Genomic DNA, 19918 nt, shown 5'->3' with positions numbered 1-19918 from the left:
CCAGGACTAGGTAATCAGAGCAAACATAGCTGAAACACTCTGGTGCGCGCGCTAAAAGTCCGTCGGTGGAGGAAACTAGGTCTTTCTGAAACACCCATCCCAACTGACCCTCCGACTCACGTGTAGCACTCTCCTATCATAGCCACTACATATAACGATAGAGTCCGACATCCTTGTTAATGGGATACAGAGTACTGTCTCGTCCACAGTTCGAGCATGTTTCGGAGTAGTTAGCCGACCTTCTTTTAATCAATCTGTGATTGTCCGGGAACATGTTGGGGGAGCATTGACCAGCCCCGACTCCGTACTGACATCATTGTAGTCTTTGTTAACTAGTGAATGGCTGAAGGCCTTTTATGAAGTATATACTCCGTATAACTCGCAATCTAGACAATTGGCGCAGCCTCCCATATGGATAGGAGAATAAACCGTTAACAATGTCTAATCTACTCGGCTTGGACCAATGCTGGAAATATATTCCGCGTGGAACGTACGAGGTCAACAATCGCCTGGGGCAAAAAGCTCAAGTCCCCACATATGTTTTACCTAGATCCTACGCAACCAACGTAACTATGATATCAGCCCGTGCGCCTTTAGAGACGTAGGCTGCTGCAACAGCGTAGGGTTAGATTGTGCATGGACTGGTTTTGTAAGGTCTTCTGATGTTCCCCTCTATAACAAATGTTTTGTTCGGATAGAGGGCCAAACTTGACGTACATGGCGTGGCACACCCATGGTCTAGGTCCCCCTCCTCAGCCCTAGAACAGGTACTCCGTGTGTCAAATGATGTACACAAAGATCAAACAAATACCATCATAGGCCCGTTTCAACTCTTTCACAACCCTTTGCACATGACAATGTCGTCAACCCACTATACCGGTCCCAGTGCCAAATAGACAACCCCACGGCGTGCCTCTGCCAGAAAACAACGGGTCTTATGCCAAAGACCAGACGGGAAAGTCATAGCTGTCATGTCGGACGGGATGTGCGTCGAGTTCGACAGGAAGTTCCAGCATCTGAAGAGCCGAGGAGGTCTAAGGAGCATGCCGTGTATTCAAATGCCAAAATGCCTACCGAGATATTTTGTATACTTACTGCTAGTTGTTGACATTGCCACGGTTCTGGAAGCAGGACGTAGTGATGCGTTACAAGGCAATTGATCAGGTGGTGGTACGGATTCATTCACTACTGGACTGTCAGCCTGTGTCTGAGGGTCGTCCCCTGGCCAGGTCATGTCTATATATGAAAGACCCTGTGCTAGATCTCTCACAACAGCGACTGACGAGACCTTGTTCACCGCTATGCTCAAGCATACAATGACAAGAGTCCCACACTATCTCTAACCCTTCAGACCATACTACCACAAAACACCCCCCAAGACCAAACACATCCTCAACTCATCACTATGCACACCCTTCACCTCCTATTATCCGTCCTTATAAATCCCACCTCCTCGACACCAACAACCTGCTACACCACTACCCTCCCCGAAAACGCCCTCATCCTCCCATCAGAAACCGCCCTCAAGGCCTTCACAACCAACAACCCAGACGTCACAATCCACAACCACAGCGGCGGCTACGCCATCCGACAGGGCTGGGACGGCGCGATCCTCGCGTACACCGCGGACCCGCTCAGCAAGGATCTGAACCCGCGGATGGCGTCCGCAAGACTGTTTGACCGGCTGCTGCAGGAAAAGGGCATGTCCGAGGCCCGGCTGGGGGCGTTCTTTGAGGAGGTGCGGGCCTGCTCGCATCCGCATTGCGTGCATCCCGGGGTCATTGGGAAGTGTATGCAGTATGCGGCGTGTCTTTGGTGTGGGGGGAGTCATCGGTGTATTTGACTGGGGTATTTTATAATATACGCTGGCGGGGTATTGCTAAAAGGAGGTATATCTGCATAGTTTGCAGTAGCAGTATATGCCCAGCTAATCTCTCTGCTCCTGATACGGCCACAGATTCTCAAACAGCCTCCTCTCCGCCTCGTCGCCAGCCGACTCGACAAACACCTCCCTAAACTTACGATTATTCTCGCTCGCAACCGCATAGTCCTGCGGCTCGACCATCCCATCAACAGGCAGAACCCCCTGATCCCGAAACAGCTCCAGCATACGCCTAAGGCCATCGATGTTCTCCTCCTCCCGGGAATGCAGCTCGAGCTCCTCCGCCGTAAACGCAATCGGACACGACACGTCCCCAGGAACAATCTCACCCCAGCTCCTCGCAACCCACATCAGCGACTGCCGGAGAAAGAACAGGCGCCGGTGTTCCCACGCCCCGCTCACCAGCTCTACCGGCCTGCGGATTAGAGGGATCAAGGGTTGTTGGAGCACGGCCCAGTGACGAGGAGTCCGCTTGCACACCCGAGCCTGGTAGTACTTGTGGATTGTTTCACTTTCGAGATCAGCGTCGATCTTCTCCTTCTCCTCCGCGGACAGGCTGTCAAAAGTGTCAGGCCGCTCGGGAATAGCCCAGCCCTCGCGCACGGGTCCAGTGTGTCCGAACATCCGCGGGACGTCGGACTGGTAGAAGAGCGGGGCGACGCGCGCGGCCTGCCAGTCGATGATGCTGGTGATTTGGCCGGTGAGCGGGTCGACGAAGACGTTGTCGCGGTGGAGATCGGGGTGCCAGAGGACGTTGGAGGCGGCTGCTTCGTCGGTCTGCGCGGGGATGAGATATGGTGCCACGGCGAGGTATTGATCGAGGAGGTGGAGTGCGTCGGTTGGACGCTCGTGGTCATGGCTGGATCTGTAGTGGTTTATTCGGGGGGTTGCGCATGTTTGGATCCAGTTCTTTTCGTTGTGACCCAGGGCCCATGTGTACGCACACGGAGTCCGCCCTGCAAGGTTAGTAAGTAACTGTGATTTCGCTACGTTGTACTTACAGGGCCCACGGTCCAACTCCATATCCGGTCTGGAACCAGTCCACAGGTCCGTCGACGTAAGTGGTCCTATGGCGAAGCGATGAAGGGAGGCAGGAGTATCCATCTCCGGCGTCCCTGTCCACGAGCGAAGATCCCCCTTGAAGTAGACGCACCCATGGAAAGGAAAGGTCATGCTGGCGAGCTGCCTCTCTATATCGACGATCTGCGTAATCAACCTGAGCTTCAGCTCCCACGGCAACTGGTTCCACACAGATCCTAGCCGCACACCGGTTGCTTTTTCTTCGATGATAAACTCCGCCTCGACGGGGTGAGTCGCCGCATCAGAGGACCATGTCATGATGCGCGGGACGGGCAGTCCGAGAACTTCACGCAGCTACATCCTGTTTTAGCTACGTCCGATCAAGCTCAGCGACGGCACTCGTTACCAGCGTTTGGGTTGCGACCGCAGACGCAGTCGTGCAATGGGCCGGGCCGGCGTTGGGGTTGGGAAGCTTTGCAACAACTTCCGTGCCGTTGTCCATGGTCAGGACGAAGGCTTTGTTGTGTAAGCCCTCGCGACATTTGAGGACTTTGGTGCCTTGGGTTGTTAGTATAGCTTGGACAGCGGGGAGTACTGCGTACAGTGTTGTGCGTGGGTGACATGGACAGCTGTCTCGAAGAGCTTCTGCAGGTTGAATTTTACGTAGCGTTTGGAGAGTTCAGCCTCCTCGTTGTATCTGAAGGGTTATCAGGACATGAGCTATGGATGAGATTAGGGGCCTTACAGCCACCGGTGTCTGGTATATCGATAGAGGTCGTCTTCATGGATGGGTTCATCTATATATTTGGTAGCGATGTTGGTCGTTGGAAGCTAACTAGGTACGTACCTGCGCCATGTGCGTTTTCTTTGTATAACGCGGGAGATCTTGTATATGCCGAACAGCGTATAGAGCGGAACTGTCCGTGTCGTGGGACGGAATGAGGTGGCCTGGCTCGTAAGAGCCACATGATGTGGTGGTGTCAGGGAACGATCTACGAGTGCATTGATCGGATCAGGATTTACCCACCTCCTCCCAGATACCTTGGATTACCTACCTTGGTAGAAACCCAAGTGGGTAGACAGAACCCTCGTACAACATGCAAGCTACACTATCGATTTACTCTGGCTAACAGTACCGAGCTGCAATGCATACCCCGGTTTCCCCGCACGAACGCCGCATGGACCATCCGATATACTCACTGATCGATGCAGCCTGGATACACTAGGACGACTGTTGCCCGCCTATCATCGCATAGAATCGGACAGCAGTTGGATTGAGTTGAGTCTGTGATATGGACATATCGGGTGGCAATCAGACACTAGACTGCTAGCTGCAACACGTTCATCTGAATGACATTTTATTCATCTATAACCAACATCGAATTGCTCCGGTCTTAATAATATCGCAAATGCACATAAACCAACAAATCAAACTCGCAAAGCTCAGCCGTAGGGTATCATATCGCAATGCCTGCTAAACTGTCGACGGCCGCCTGTCTCTGGCTTCATGATCAATCAAGAGACTAGCGGTCCACTTTCCGATCCACTTCGTCCGCATCTCTGTCCCCCACATGGCGCACATTCCAAAACTCGTCTCGGACCCTCTCAGGGAGCGGCTCGGTGCCTTGGTGCCCAAACCAACCCCTCCGGAGAGACCGCGTATCGCATCCGGATCGACCAACGCAAAAAGAAGGTCCCCCAAAGGTGGCGGGTGACCAGGGGTCTCACCCATCCCGAACGAGGCCAATAAAACGACAACCAATCGGTCTATGATCCCAGTAGCCCCGCGTCCTAACTTTGATGAAACATAAGATTCCTTCCGTAGCCGAAACACCCTGCGATGGACTCAAGAAATTCGCCGCCCACGTATGAACCAGTTGAAAAAAAGAAAAGACACCAGGCAAATATGGCAATGCGACCGGGTCCATGCGTCAAGCATCTGCGTCGCTCACCAATGCATCCCAGCCGGCCAGGTAGAAGGAAAAGGAAAACACGACCCCCCGATGGCCCCGTAGCCGAGGGCCCGTGGCCAAGTAGGACAGACACTCTAAAATCAAAACATCCGACCGATTGCCTCACATGATGGTGCAGCGCAGACCACTGCGATGGCGGGAGCGATCGGTTCGGAACGACTTGGGGTATTCGGGCCCGGCGTCGCGGTCGCGCATGGGACCGAGCCCGGTCGGGCGGCGATCCTGGGATCGGCCTCCTTGCTGTTGTTGGCGCTGCTGGCGGAGCATGCGCACGACATCATAAAAGGCCTTCTCCACGTTGATACAGTTCTTGGCCGATGCTTCGACAAACTCGCAGCCGAGATCCTTGGCGAGGGCCTGGCCCTCTTGGGCAGACACGGCGCGCTCAACGGCCTTGTCGCTCTTGTTGCCGACCAGCATGACGGGCACGGGCAGCGGGGGGCCGGCGGGGGCATGGATGGGAGAGCCGAGGTAGCTGGCGCCGGAGGGGGAGCCCGAGTTGGCGGATTCCTTGACCATCTTGATCTGGTTGTAGAATTTCTGGATGCGCGTGAAGGAGGGGCGCGAGGTGATGCTGTAGACGAGCACAAAGCCCTCGCCATCGCGGATCCACTGGTCTCGCAGGGCGGTGTACTCTTCCTGGCCGGCGGTGTCGAGCACCTCCAACATGCAGGACTGCTGATCGATGACGACCTGTTTGCGGTACGAGTCTTCGATGGTGGGATCGTAGGTTTCGACAAAGTGGTTGAGACAGAGCTGGACGTGGAGGTAACGATCAGTCACCAGGCGTCAGACGGGTGGAGAGGGAGAGGAGGGCTCACCTGGATCGTGAGGGCGGTCTTTCCGACACCACCGTCTCCCAGCACGACCAGCTTGTACAACGTCATTTTGCCCGACATGGTGAGGGAGAATGCGCCGAGGCGAGCTTATGGATTGGAGAAGGAAGATTGAGGAGGGGGATTGAGGGGGAGATAAGGTGGGAGGAAAAGAGAGAGAGAGAGAGAGAGAGAGAGAGAAGAAGAAGAAGAGGGTTTAGGGAGGGGAATCGGAGGAGAGGAGGGGGGAAAAAAAATTCGAGGAAATTCGGAACGAGGTGAAAGAAAGAAAGTAAGTAAGGAAGGGAAGAAAGAAAGAAACAAGACGAAGTGGATGGAGGATGGGATGGATGGTGGATGGACGAAGAGGGATGCTCCAGGTTGAGCACGGACGCGGAGGGTTAATTATTGTGGTGATTATTATTATTATTATTTTCCTATTATTCTTTGGGTGAAGTGCGCGATTAGCCACCGGCAGAATGAAGGTTGAGCACATGCGGGCCCCGGCACGGACGAGAGGGGGGGAAAAAGGAACACCAGGTCCAGCCGAGCGGGAGCCACGTACCTTGTGCAATTGAGATGGACAGAGAGAGGATGAAGAAAGAAGAAAGAGGAAAATTAGAGACTCAAGAGAGTCAAGGAGAAATAGGTAGTGAGGAAAAGACGAAACCAAACGGACTCGAGCAATGACGGATACGCGACCAGTGGGCGGAGTCCGATAAATGAGGATGTCCGGTCTCCGATTCTCCAGTCTGCCACCGACAACGATCAAGGGTATTTGATCCGTAGGTAGAGAGTAGAAGGGGTCGAATAAAGAAGAGGAAGTAGAGTAGAATAGAGCAGGAATGCAACCGTCTTGTCGACTCGGTCTAGGTACTCTGTCAGGATCGGTTAAAGACCAGGTAGGCAAGGCTCCTTGAATACCACTCAAGAGGTACCATGTACTCCGTAGATATTCTAGAAGTCTTGGATTCAGGAGTCGATGGAAATATATTATCATCCAAAACACCACACGGTGAAGAAGTCTCCAGAACGATGACCCCTGTCGGACACCAACCGCTCTTTAGTCTCGGTTAGTGTTGTTGGTCGAAAGGGAAGGTAAACGAGAAGAACGTGGTGGATACAGGAGATACCCGTGACTACTAGGTACCTTAGTAGGAACCTTGTATTGTTCTAGAGGTACCTACGAGTGCGCACGTACCGAAGTATTCAGTACTTCCACCATCCTGGTAGTTTACTCTACCTTCTGGGTATCTCGATACCTAAGAGTATTAAGGCACCTAAGTACAGTACATACCTACCTAACTGGAGACTCGCGTAACCCCACTCACCAAATCCTGCTCGTTCCCATGGATGCTCCCCTTCACCAAAGTCTATCTCGGCCCACTGCACGCCATCCCAACGCACTGGAACTCAAGTCGTGCGGATGGTTTCGGGTAGACATGACAGGCCAGGAATATACCTCCGTTGGTGGCGGTGTTTAGAGTCGAGTACCTGGAGACTTCCTACACCTTAGGTCCTCTGTATATCCGGAGAACATAATCTCCGGCTCCCCACCAGACTGTCACCCTGCAGCAACATCCCTTACGCCCCCCACCGTCATGTCCACCCGGAATCATCATCGAACCTTCCGCGCCCCTGGTCGGGTCGTAGCCAAACCCATCATCCTGATTCTCGGGATATCTAGCGTTTCACTATCTTCCAGAGAGAAGATCATCATCCGTTCGGGCACTATACTATTGTCGCATTGTCACTATCAGGTAGTGTAGAATAGCAGTCCCGTGACCGACGAGGACTGCGAGGGGATCCTGCAACCCCCTATTGTTGCATCCCCTTCTCCAATAAGGAGCCATCGAGTACTCAGGGTACACCTGGTCGGTCGCATTATTAATCCAAAGGAATGAACTCCATGGCCTGATCCCTGCCTAGACCGTCATCCCCTGCTGGCCGGCGGCCATATTCCGTCCTGACCGACGAACAGATGCCGGCCCGGTCCATGGCGGATGGGTTCCACGAGCTAACAAGGATCCAGGGGATGTTACCGAGTAGGATTCTTCCAATCGAACTACCGAGCACCTCATACGGGTGGTGGAGAGGTGAGGGAATTATAGTTCCGGAATTTTTGTCGTCCTTCTGCACCGTACTCATACGGTATACCCTATGGTGACTGACTACTTACGGAGTAGATACTACCTAACCCTATGCATCTAACGTTTTCCACAATCGAGCCGCGCCTACAACCGAGCCGCGCCCTTTCCACCAAAACTCCTATTTCCTAAGGCTTTTCAACCACCAACGCCATTAAATCTAACTAACTAAATACATGAAATTATAGCCATCTACTAGGGCAATTTCGAATTGTATGTCCGATTGTTCCACACCCACTACAGCGCTGCGGAGCTCGTCGACGAGGCGCTAGAGTAGATTCCGCAGGCTGCTCATTAAGCTGCGTATCAAGCTGCTGAACGCGATTTTCACCTTCCTGCACATTAAGAAGGCGGTCATTACCTATCTCAGCACGTCTTCTTGCTTTTTTTTGACGTTGTCGTCCATTTTCAGCGCGTATAGCCCATAATTTCTTGCTGCAAAAGAAGGGTAGTTTGCATCGCCATCTGCGCTGCTTTCTCCAGATGTTGAATATGCGCAATAGGACTGCTAGAAAGCTGCCGCTTTCTATTAAGGCTATTCTGCAGGCTTCGAACCTTTCGATTCAGCTGGCGAGTATTCTGCGGAGTCTGAAAAGCAGAGGAAACTGAGCCTTCAACTAGTGGTGGTGTAGGCGTACGCAGTTGAAAGGTAAGCTTGGAAAGAACATGCTCTGGATCAAGCGGCTTAAGCCCTGCTCCTCTAAAGCCGCTGCAGATATTGGCCGAAGTAAAGATTTGCTTGTGGGCGTCCGGATATAGCGATAGGAAGTCTTCTTTATTAATATGGTTGTTGCCAGCAGCCATAAGGTCTTCAAGGAGCTTTCCGTACGCCTCTTTAAGCGGGCCAAAAACGCCCACATCAAGCGGTTGAAGAAGATGTGAAGTATGGGCAGGCATGCAGAGACATATTATTGCATTCTGCTTGCAGAAATCATCGAATTCAGCAGTTAAATGACTACTATGGCCGTCAAGAATAAGCAAGCGCTTTGCACCAGTCATATAGCGCTTAGAAAGCGGTTCAAAGACATTTTTCAGCCAGAGAAGGCCTATTTCATCAGTCGTCCAGCCATTCTGACTAGTAGAAATCCACCAGTCGCGAGGCAGCTTAGGTTCTTGGAACCAGGCAGCCTGTTGAACGCTTGCCTTTAATATAATGACTGGCGGTAGATATACGCCTCTTGACCCGATTGTTTCGATGATTGTAACCCATTCACGATTGCCCTGAATAACTCTGCGCGGTCGCTCGCTTCGCTCTACTGCAGTAATCACTTTTGAAGTAGAGCAGACTCCCATTGCAAAGCCAGTTTCGTCGAAATTCCAGATATCGTCTTCATGTATGCCGTGTTCTTGAATAGTCGCTCGTACGGTCTCAAACCACGGGCCTATAACCTTTGGATCTTCCTGCTTTGCGCGCTGATAGGTAATACGCCTTGTATATCGCGTACGGAGCTGAGGATGGCGTTTAACAAAGTTATAAGGCCAGTTTAGTTCCGATAGCTGCGGTAGGGTCTTGTAAACGACTGCGAAGTAAAACCTGGGCCATTCCACGTAGATATTCGGGTCGAATTGGAAATCCTCGCGTATCTGCATCTAATAATCGCTTTAGAAGTAATTCCTCTTCGAATTCGGTCAGTTTATGACCATTGGCGCGTGTTTCCGACCGTGATTTAGCACCATGAAGCCGGTCGCGTACAGTGCTTTCGGGGACAGCAAAAAGGGCCACAGCGCGTTTAATTGATTTAACCTGGCCTTTCTGATAAGCTGAAATAGCCATCTGAATGCGCGATTCTTTAGAAAGATGCATATTAAATTGTGGTGATGAGAAAAGACGCGTTGAATTTAGGAAGTAGGAGTTTTGGTGGAAAGGGCGCGGCTCGGTTGTAGGCGCGGCTCGATTGTGGAAAACGTTACCTGGTACGTACTGTAGGGAGATGCTGATATCCACTCAATATCGCGCCCCATCGTCTTCCACGTGGATGGCCAGACTACTCCAAACTAGTCCCGGAACTACTGCGGCCCGAGGCCCAGTATCGATGCAGCTTCACTTCCATCCGCTCCTAATAATTAAACTGACTCGCTGCTCGACCATCGCAATATAACTGCACGCTTGACTCAGACGCGTCAAGGCGACGCCGTTCTCTAATTTGTCTAATTGATATGGAGAAACCATTCTATTTATATTGACCGAAGCGTCTCCGGAATGTTCCACGCCAACCACCACCACCACCACCACCGCCATCTGATATCGAGCACGAGTATCCTGCACGACATGCATGCATATCTGATGCATAGACCCCGGAACACGCGAGAACTCAATTCCGTGACGCACGCTTCTTCTCGCTCACCCCGTCCAAGCTCACACCGCATCCGTCGTCCTGATCGCAAGATGAAACCAAGACATCGACCACTAGGTCCTTGCCTAGCACCTCGAACTAGTAGTCGGATGGTTCAGGGGAGTCCCACTACCTTGGGCCGCTAGACCGTCTTAGCTCCTTCGGCCGAATCAGTCCTCGTCGGTGGTCCCGCAGCACGTTCAAGATGTCCGTACGTCGGCGTCGCAGCCGATTGACAGCTTTCCCCAGCCGATCGCTGCTCCATCGGGCAAAAGAACGGCCTCCATACCAGGCAAAGCTCCAATACCACCGTCATTATGACATGGCTATTGCCTCCGTCATGCACTGAGACATGAGCCGCGAGGATCATGATCCCGGCTGATCCCCGGCCGTTACTCGATTAAGTGATATCCTCGACTAGCTGGCGTCTGGACTGGACCCAGCAAATCCCGCGCCGTTAGACCGTTTCTTTCTTCTCCCGTGTCGGGGTTCTGCGATGGGAGTCTGCTAGCTGGCTACCTGACTAGCTGGCTACCCCTGATTGGCGGCTTTTGCTTCCGATTCTAGTCTGAGGTAGTTGAGTAAGTGAGTGGACAATGTGCTTGTTCATTCGGAGAACTTGTTTTCCAGCTCTGGAGTGTATCGTGGACATATACGGAATACATTCTTGAGATTGAAAATGAAGCAATATAGTCGACGGCTGTACACCAAAGACCCGACTACAAGCTCCTGTGGAACTCGATCTCCACAATCTTTCATACGTCCCACGCGCATAAGCCCTACTCACAGATCCGGAGGCAGAATGTCCGGCACCGGTCCCGCCGGAACGACCGTCTGCGAACCGCCCATGCGTTTGCCCAACGCCTTCAGGTAGTTATATTTATACTGCCAAGGTCAGCCCTATCCGCATTGACAGCCACATCACTCACAATCCAAAAGAAGGTCGTGTTTTTGAACGCACCGCCGCGCGTGCGCTCCGACTCGTCATAGTACAACCGTCGGTACCAGCTATCGATGCGCGGGTAGTCGTGGCGGATCATCTTGAGGTTACACCGGAAGATCAGATAATACGCCACGTCGAACCGACAGATGGTCGTGTACAGACGCACATCCGCCTCGGTGATGTGCTCGCCAAACAGGTACGGCTGGTGGCCCGGCTGGGCGAGGTGGTCTTCGACGCGGTCGAGCGCCTCAAACAGCGGGTACACGTTGGCGTCGTAGGCCTCCTGGGTGGTCGCGAAGCCGGTCTTGTACACGCCGTTGTTGATCTTGTCGTAGACCCATTCGTTCATGGCGTCGATCTCGCCGCGCAGATGCGCCGGGTACAGCCCGCCAGCGGGATGGTGCGACTCGCGGCAGGCCGGCGGCAGCAGCGCGTCAAACGCCGTGTAGAACATGCGGATGATTTCGCTGCTCTCGTTGCTGACGATCGTCTCCCGTTTCTTGTCCCACAGCACGGGGATCGTGTACCGTCCTGTGTAGTTTGGATCGGCCTTGAAGTACAGCTCGCGCAGGAGGCCAAAGCCGTACAGCGGGTCGCGCTCCGCTGATCCCCAGCGCCCGCTGAAGAACCACCCATCCGGCCCCAGCTCCGGGTCCAGCACCACCAGCTGGATGATGTCGTCGAGCCCTTTGAGCGTGCGCACGATGTTCGTCCGGTGCGCCCAGGGACATCCGTACGCCAGGTACAGCACGTACCGGTCCCGTTCGGCGGGGAACTCGGCGTCGGCGTCTGGGGAGACGAACGACCGGAAGACCGAGTCTTTGCGGCGGAAGTGGCCGTCTGCGTCAGCGTGGCGGTAGATTTGGTCCTAATCAGTTAGATGGGTTGTTGGGAGATGATGAGATCATACCTGGTCTGTCATTTTACAAGCCTGGTAGTTGCTGGTGATAGTAGTTTATGAGGTCTGCAGTAAGTAGTACTCCGGAGGAGGTAGTTAGTTAGTTGATGAGCTGACAAATCGGTCAATGTTGCAATTACTTTATCCGCTGCGTCATCGTCTTCTTACAAGGATGCATAAACTTGCGTTGCTTCACAACACCCGGTGTACTCCGAGTAACTATATCATACTCATGCCTCATGTACATCATAGATATCATCTACACCATATACACAACTACGTAGAAAGAATCCCAAACCGCCTCGCCACCTCCCCCAAACCCCCCTCCTCCACACCCACCCACATATCCACAAACCCCTCCGCGCGGGCCGCCTCCTCATCCCCATTCTCCTCCAGCGGCCGCGCAACATAGATAGTCTGGAGGCCGCACGCCTTGGCCGCCTTCAGATCATGCAGATGCGCCGCAACCATCGCACACTGCCCGGGTTCTACACCGAACCTTGCCGCGGCGCCGCGATACACCGCCGGCGCCGGCTTATACGCGCCGAAATGCTCGGCGCTGACGATCTCCACGAACGGCAGAGCACCGTACGCCGCCAGATCGCGCAGCAAGTCGACATTCCCGTTCGACAGCGTCGCGGTGCGGAACCGGCTGTTGAGATCGTGCAGCCCGCGCGCGGAATCGGCCCACGGCTCCAGCCGGTGCCAGCAGGTTGCGAGATCGCGGCGCTGCGCGTCGGACAGGGTGGCGGCGAGGTCGGGGAAGCGGCGGGCGAGGATGGCGGTTAGGGAGGTGTAGTGGTGCTCGTCGACGGAGACGAAGGGCTGCGTGGTTGGGTCGAAGGTCCGCGTGAAGTGGGAGTAGGATTTACGCCATTCTTCGGCGAGGGAGAGGTAGTCTATATCGGCGGGCGTGGAGGGGTTGGTGGAGAGGGCGCTGCGGAGGGCGTTGGTTACGCTGGTGCGCCATTCGACGACGGTGCCGAAGACGTCGAAGAGGAGGACCTGGGGTGGGTTTGTTAGGGACATGTTGCGTACGGAGTAGATGGGTGTGGGTGTGTCTGTTGTTTGTTGGTGCATGGGATACTTATCGTCCACATGGAGAGAGAGGATAACCTCGGTCATCGGTAGATGCGTCATGGTGCCTGATTAGTCAGGACTGCTTGTACATGGATGACCTCCGGAGTATATACAGAGGAGGAAGTGATTATTGATGCGACCTGCAAGGACCAGCAATTATTAACAATAATCGTCAATATCGATCCCGTCCAACCGATCTGGGTGTGCTCCGACTCCTTATCCTCGATGGATGGACGGATGTGATAGGAGACAAGAGTCCGCCATAAAGACTGCACAACTCATCACCCTCCGTCGCCTCAGATTGATAGCTCTCGTCCAATGGACCCTCCAACGAGGCAACTAGCCGGGATGACAGCTGCAGCCCGATGATCCTCAACGGCGAATCCGTGTCTGCGACCGGCCATTTGCTCTGTGCGCTGCATCTGCGAGTGCACTAGTGCGCGCGATCCAGTGGGTTCCGGCCGCGACGTTGCGCTGGGTCACTACGTACTGTCAACGGTCGAACCGAATCCAGGATCGCCTCGAGAAACGGAATGACGCGACGGGATGTCTGTCTCGACCATGGAACTCCCAATATTGAGACTCGCCTTCATCTCCGTTAATATCGGGACCGGGTGACCTGTCAGGTTGTGCCCCTGAAGCGAGCCACTAAGACACGGTGGGGTCGACTAGACGGGGCCATGCGAAGTCTATCGGCGACGTCGAGTCGTGTCGAGTGTCTACTCCGTAACTAGTCTGGTCTGGTGCTCACGTTCCATCCAGTGTCTCGGGGGCCGTTGTGGACTGGTGGCGATAGTTATTCCGTCTACAGCACCCGTACAAAGTACGTGAGCGCCTATAAAGACCCTACTAAGACCCTGCGATGGGCGAATATGAGCCAATGGACTCCTTGGTGCGTTGGGATCTAGACCAGACGATGATTGCTAAGGACGGTTCCGAGCAAATCCCGGTGGTGTTTGCAGGGACAATCCTCGTATCTACATGCCACTCCGTGTCTACCTCTCTTTATGCAGGCCAGCATCTGAAACAATGGACGAAATTGAATTATGCTTATTCGCTTGCCGGCGTGACGAGTGCGCGTGGTGCAGCAGCACAGCAGCACAGCAGCACAGCAGCACAGCAGCACACAGCACCGCACCGCAGCAACAGGGTACTAGATACCTAGGAATCCGTGGTAATTTCCGGCCGGGGAGCCTACCAAGTTGAGTTGAACGACGGCCCGCGCGTCAAAAGGCTGAACAGGTGGAAGTGGACGTGGAAGTGGAGCTGGACCAGGGACCAGGACCAGGACCGGGGATTAGGTACCAGGGGATGAGGCGGGAAGTTTTTTTTTGTTTGTGATGGAGTGAGAGTATACTGGTAAGTATACTATGACTTTGGATCATATGATGGTACCCCGTAGAATATCCTGTAGAACAAATATAGAATACTACACTCATCAATTGTATCATGATAATAGATAATATCGAGATTATAGCAAAATCCTCCCAAAATACATGACGATCCCCCTTTTCACTGGCCAGCCATCCTCTCTATTCCCCCTTTCTCATCTGAATATTATTGGCGTGGCAGCTCTGGTGGACCCTCGCCTACTAATCGGGTGTCGCGATGACTTCCCCATCGCCCACTCTTCCCCCTAACTAACACACTAACTCACTAACGAACACCTCCCCCCCCTGGAGATGCTAAACTAATCATGCTCGAGGTGCTTAGCCTGGGCTGCCATCGAGTGGCTCTCCCTGCGCCGTCGCCATGCTCGGACGCGTTCTTGCGATTCCCCATTCGATTCGACTTAGTTTCGACCTGGATCGGCGCTGATCTCACGGGGCCGACAAACACTCGACATCCAGTCTCTCGTCTCTCTTCCACTGCTTCTGTTTGACCCTGATCGAAGACAGCCGCCGTTCTTTCTGGTTGCATAACACGATCTTCGTCTTGCGTCTTGCAATTCCCCCCGCTTCCCATCCATTCATCCTCGCTGAACCCCCTCACTGCATGACTTGCAAGGGACCTCGTCTGGCGATTGGGGGTTGATTCCGGACTGGTCTGTTGGGGTGACCGCGTAGAGCTTTCGTTCGGTCTGTCTTCACCTTTCTTTTCTTCCTTTGGAGACAAATCTGACAACCCAGAACAGATCTCGCTGCTGGTCAGCGCTCCTCAGCGGTCATACAATTCTATGCATCGTCAATGATAACTATAACTCTCGGAGCGATTCGACTGATGCCCTCCCGTCAATGAACATGGCTACGGATTCTGCGCTGCAAACTCCGCCGCCGTCCCAGGCCTTTCCCACCCCGTCTACCACCCCCCAACGGGCCTCCATTCACTCCCGAGGAGACTCCTCCCCAGGCCCTATGACCTCTCCCACCTCTCCCACCTCTCTCCCAACCCAACCCTTCTCCCCCGATGGGCGCAGCGACTACGACGACGTCATCGAGGAGGACACCATCTCCCCGCTGGACCCGCGCCGCTTCACGCCCACCCTTCACGCCTCGCTCGTCTCGGAGATCTTGTCTCTGCGCCGGGATGTTGAGAACAAAGCCAAGGCGATCGACGTGCTCGAGCGCAGTCTGGACGACTCGCGCCACGAGAATGAAGACCTCACCGAGCGTCTGTCCAAGTCCTCCCGCGAGACCCGCTCGCTCAAGCACCAGCTTCAGCTGCTCGAGGGCGGCTCCTCGTCCGCTCTTACCGAGCTCGCCAAAGAGCGCGATGACGCCCTGGAGAACATCGCCGAGGTGCGCCGTAAGCTCGACCAGGCGCAGAAGCGCGCCCGCAGCCGCGACGAGGAGGTCGACCGCACCCTGCAGCTCTGGGATCGTGAAAAGCAGACCTGGGAGGCCGAGCGGCGCGGTTTGGAACGCAAGGTGCATGTTGTCGAGGGGCGGTTGAAGATCGTGCTGGAGGAAGTCGCCGCGGCGCAGGCGGCCGGCTCGTTCCATCCGCCGACGCGTGATGCGCCTGAACCGCCCCATGAAAGCATCCCGGGTAAGGATAGCGATACCTTGAGTCTGCGGTCGAGCAGTCAGGAGCGGCGTCGGACGAGCGTGACGAGCGTTAGTTCTGATGAAGGCGATTGCCATAATATCCGCTACTCGGTGGCGAGTGTCGCCAATATGCCGGGGATGAAGAATGATGGGCTGAACCTGGCGCAGGAGCTGGCGTTTGACGAAGAGGATGAGTTTGATTTGCCGGAGGAGCATGATCTGACGCCCGATTCGCCCGAGGCGCTGCCAGAGGAACGTCCGGCCTCCGTCAACTCCCACACGTCCTATAATATGGGCGAGAAGGCACGAAAGATCCTGGGTCTGTCGCTCCAAGGCGGCGTGGATCACTTAGGGCTTCGCACAGACGGCAGCGTAGAGGCCACCAGCCCCTTGAAGCCCGCGATTACTTTCGTGTATCGCGATGCGGGCATTCAGTATTCTCCGCCGCCGTCTCCTACAGTCGAGGATAAGGCGGAAGACTTGCACCCCAAGGAAACTACAACAGATATGGTGTCCACGTCTTGCCAGACCGTGGGCGAGCTGCCAACGCCGCCATGGACGCCCAATATCGGCGAAGCGTCGCCGCCCAGGGACCTGCAACAGACATATATGGTGTGCGCATCTGTCCAGACGGAACAGCCTCCTGCTAGTGAAGACGCTACGAAGGAGCCCTCCCCAGACCGGAGCCCCGATCTCGACGTCCCCATGATCACCATTCACCCCCCATGCTCGGAGCCGTCCTCGCCGAGAGGCAGCGTGGTGCTGCCGCCGCAGACGAAGAATGCTTCCTGTCAAGCGAACTTCGGCCCCATGGTCCCGAGTCGGACGATCGGCATCCAGACGGAGGAGATTCGCATCGATAAGCGGCCGGTCAAGCTCCCCGCGAGCCTCCTGCCATCCGCGATTCAGGATCTCCCCTTGAAAAGTAGCCAGGATGTCCCCGTACAGCCGTATCGTCCACCCCCTCCGCGGACAGCGAAAGGCGATATCGCCGCGCCACCCATCCCAGCAAAGGCGCCAGGACGGAATAAGTCGGTGAGTCAAGTGCAGCAGGCGTATCCAGGGAATAACGACAACGGGCCTCTATCGAACGAGTCCAGGTCGGACATGAGACGGCCCATGCGAAGTAGCAGTCTCTTCGCGGGATTCGATCAGGGCAGTGACGATGAATCGCCCAAGGCGGCCAGGGATATCTTCACCGACGACGAGCTTCTCAATCGCCCGTTTGCCGCCTATAAGATCCGGAGAGGTAAACTGGTCTCCGCGCAGGAACGCACGAGCTTTGACGATCTTGCCGTAGCGGAAGTCGATGAGCATCTGCTCGATCCGGAGTCGCAGATCTACGAACCAACCCCTGCACACGAGAAGGACCAGGCTGGTCCGTCCCACGCCGGCCAACGTTCCGGCGTGCGCCAGCAGGACATCCGAAGGGCGGCCATGATCTCCAACGGTGCCGCCGCCCACCAAAAAATACGGACCCGGAGCCCGAGTGAGCCCAGTCTCGATGATAGCATGAGCGGCGCATCGAGTGTCGCTCCGCCCTTCCCTGTCCCCATCCGGCTCAGCTCCCGGAAGTTCCCTCACTCAGGAAGCGATGGTCGTCAGAGTCCGACTCCGTCGTTCCCGCGAAACTTCTCTGACCGAGGCGGCCACTCGATCGTCCGCCGGCCTACGCTGCGTCGCGTCCGCTCCGCTGCTGCAATGTCTCAAACTGAGACTGAGAGGCCGCCCAGCAGAGCGTCCCCCATGTCGACGTCTTCCTACAACACGGAAAGCCCTCGGCAGCGGCCACCTCTCCCGTTCGACGACGTGACCATGCCACTAGACCGACGGTTCAATGGACGTCCCACCCATCGACGGGTACCCTCACGGGCTCCCTCCAGCGGGTTTATGCACGAGCGAGAAGATTCGACGGCCACGTCTGTGCAGCCGACGAGCGTGGTGGACGCGATTGCGCAGACGATGGTGGGCGAGTGGATGTTCAAATACGTCCGACGACGGTCGTTCGGCGTCGGCGAGTCCAAGGACGCCTGGGAGAACAAGCACCCCGAGGAAGTGTCGGCCAACATCACGAACAGCGGCGTCCGCCACAAACGATGGGTGTGGCTGGCCCCGTACGAGCGCGCCGTCATGTGGAGCAGCAAGCAGCCGACCAGTGGGCCAGCGCTGCTTGGCAAAAGTGGCCGAAAGTGTATGTTCGTCGTCCCCTGATCCTATATCAAACCACTGACCGCAGCAGTAACCATCCAATCCGTCCTCGACGTCAAAGACGACAACCCCCTGCCCAAGGGCGCCAACCAGGCCGCCCCCTTCAACCGCTCCATCCTCATCCTCACGCCCAAACGCGCGCTGAAGTTCACCGCCACCAGCGTCGAACGGCACTACGTCTGGCTGACGGCGCTCTCCTTCCTCAGCCACTCGGGCATCCACGACCTCGACGCGCTGCCACCCGTCCCGCAAGAGGAATACACCTCCCCGGCGGCCCCCACCGCGGCCCTCCGCCGCAACCCCATCCGCGATTCGATCCGCATCGCAAAGGGTCGCCCACGACCCACCCCGAAGGGCAAACGAGCCCTCAACCACCCGGAGCCGGTGCCGGAAATCGACCCGGCGATGCTGGACGCCGCCGACCCGCCGACCGTCCCGCGCTTCTCCAACCACAGCCGCAAACGCAGCAACACGGCGCCGCGCATCCCCATCCCGACCATCCGCAGCTTCTCCAGCCAGGGCACGATGCCGTCGGTCGCGTCGACGCGGGCGTCGTCCGATACCCACGGGGCGGCGCTGCCACCGTCGGTGCCGGGCCCGGGGCAGTCGCACATGGCTGGCGGCGGCGCAGGCCCGGGGACTATGACCAGCGGCCGCAGCAGCGGCAGCCGGCGCACGTCGGAGACGAGCGTGCGCACGGGCAATTTCTTCGAGGCCATCGGCACGGTGCGCATGGAGGCGTTTATCGACCAGACCGAGTCGAACCGGCATCGCGTGGCGGCGGGCGGTCGCCGGCACATCCGCAAGCCGTCCAGCCCGTGGAGTCTGCGACAGGCGGGGCTTCATGAGGTGGATTTGCTGTACGAGGAGGAAATGCCGGATCCGTTCCGCGGGTTTTGATCTAGTTTTTGCTTGAGCGTGTCGATCTATACCCAGATACCAGTCTGTTAGCGAGTAAGCGTATTGTATAATAGGTAATCTACATGAGGATGTTGATAGAAGGTGTATGCTCTATTCTGACTCGGCCCTCTGCCCCCTAGGTACTCTATCACAACCCGACCGAGCGAAAGCTCAACATAAGAATAGATATGACATGATAAGGTATAGTAGGATAAAAAAATCAAAGCTTCGCCGCATCCTTCACCTCCCCAATCTTAAGCTTAGGCGAGTACTTTTTCAGCACGCCATCATTGTGGTACTGCAGCCGCCCACGTTAGCATCTCGTCTCATGCCATCTCGCCACACAAACTGTCCAGATCGAGACGAAGGAAAAAGAAGGGAAAATACCTTCCAAAACTGCTTGGTGGCATCCTTGCCAGCCACGCGCTTCAGGATCTTCGCGCCGCCCGGGTGCTCGTCGACGAAGTTGGTCACGTCGTAGACGTTGTTGTCGATGATGATGTAGAGGCCCTTGTCTGGGGAGTTGTGGGCGGCGACGTCGGCGGGGGTGAAGGATTGGGACATTTTGACTTTTCTTTCTCTTTTGTGGTTTTAGAGGTCGTTGTAGTGGGTGTAGTTGAAGAGTAGAGGTAGAGAAGAGGTGAGGGGAGGGATATAATGCATGTCATGCCGTCAGTTAATCTGGGGAACAACCGAGGTTATCCGTGCCGGAGCCGCGGTCAGAATTGAAAT

At 55.5% G+C, this 19918-nt stretch overlaps 6 protein-coding genes across 6 annotated transcripts; 1 reads left to right on the top strand and 5 right to left on the bottom strand.

Moving 5' to 3' along the window:
* Window positions 1-1927: 1927 nt before the first annotated feature.
* On the bottom strand, window positions 1928-3220 carry ATEG_06902 (uncharacterized protein; the record flags this gene model as incomplete). Its single annotated transcript, XM_001209588.1, has 2 exons — window positions 1928-2838; window positions 2884-3220. The coding sequence occupies 2 exons, from the start codon at window positions 3218-3220 to the stop codon at window positions 1928-1930; spliced, it is 1248 nt and encodes a 415-aa protein (XP_001209588.1).
* A 1757-nt stretch (window positions 3221-4977) lies between these two features.
* On the bottom strand, window positions 4978-5774 carry rasB (Ras small monomeric GTPase RasB; the record flags this gene model as incomplete). The annotated part of the gene is made up of 2 exons (XM_001209587.1): window positions 4978-5631; window positions 5697-5774. The coding sequence occupies 2 exons, from the start codon at window positions 5772-5774 to the stop codon at window positions 4978-4980; spliced, it is 732 nt and encodes a 243-aa protein (XP_001209587.1).
* Window positions 5775-8245: 2471 nt separating this feature from the next.
* Window positions 8246-9799, bottom strand: ATEG_06900 (uncharacterized protein; the record flags this gene model as incomplete). Its single annotated transcript, XM_001209586.1, has 3 exons — window positions 8246-9421; window positions 9531-9625; window positions 9760-9799. The coding sequence occupies 3 exons, from the start codon at window positions 9797-9799 to the stop codon at window positions 8246-8248; spliced, it is 1311 nt and encodes a 436-aa protein (XP_001209586.1).
* A 1237-nt stretch (window positions 9800-11036) lies between these two features.
* On the bottom strand, window positions 11037-13040 carry ATEG_06899 (haloacid dehalogenase, type II; the record flags this gene model as incomplete). Its single annotated transcript, XM_001209585.1, has 3 exons — window positions 11037-11981; window positions 12152-12171; window positions 12347-13040. 3 exons carry the CDS (start codon window positions 13038-13040, stop codon window positions 11037-11039), a joined length of 1659 nt encoding a protein of 552 aa, XP_001209585.1.
* A 2291-nt stretch (window positions 13041-15331) lies between these two features.
* On the top strand, window positions 15332-19186 carry ATEG_06898 (putative nuclear migration protein; the record flags this gene model as incomplete). Its single annotated transcript, XM_001209584.1, has 2 exons — window positions 15332-18269; window positions 18318-19186. 2 exons carry the CDS (start codon window positions 15332-15334, stop codon window positions 19184-19186), a joined length of 3807 nt encoding a protein of 1268 aa, XP_001209584.1.
* Window positions 19187-19406: 220 nt separating this feature from the next.
* ATEG_06897 (cytochrome b5-like heme/steroid binding domain-containing protein) lies at window positions 19407-19750 on the bottom strand (the record flags this gene model as incomplete). The annotated part of the gene is made up of 2 exons (XM_001209583.1): window positions 19407-19484; window positions 19574-19750. The coding sequence occupies 2 exons, from the start codon at window positions 19748-19750 to the stop codon at window positions 19407-19409; spliced, it is 255 nt and encodes an 84-aa protein (XP_001209583.1).
* Window positions 19751-19918: the final 168 nt, after the last annotated feature.

Source organism: Aspergillus terreus, genomic scaffold (genome assembly GCF_000149615.1).
Source record: "Aspergillus terreus NIH2624 scaffold_10 genomic scaffold, whole genome shotgun sequence".
Lineage (NCBI taxonomy): Eukaryota > Fungi > Ascomycota > Eurotiomycetes > Eurotiales > Aspergillaceae > Aspergillus > Aspergillus terreus.
This window is presented reverse-complemented; position numbering and strand designations above follow the sequence as displayed.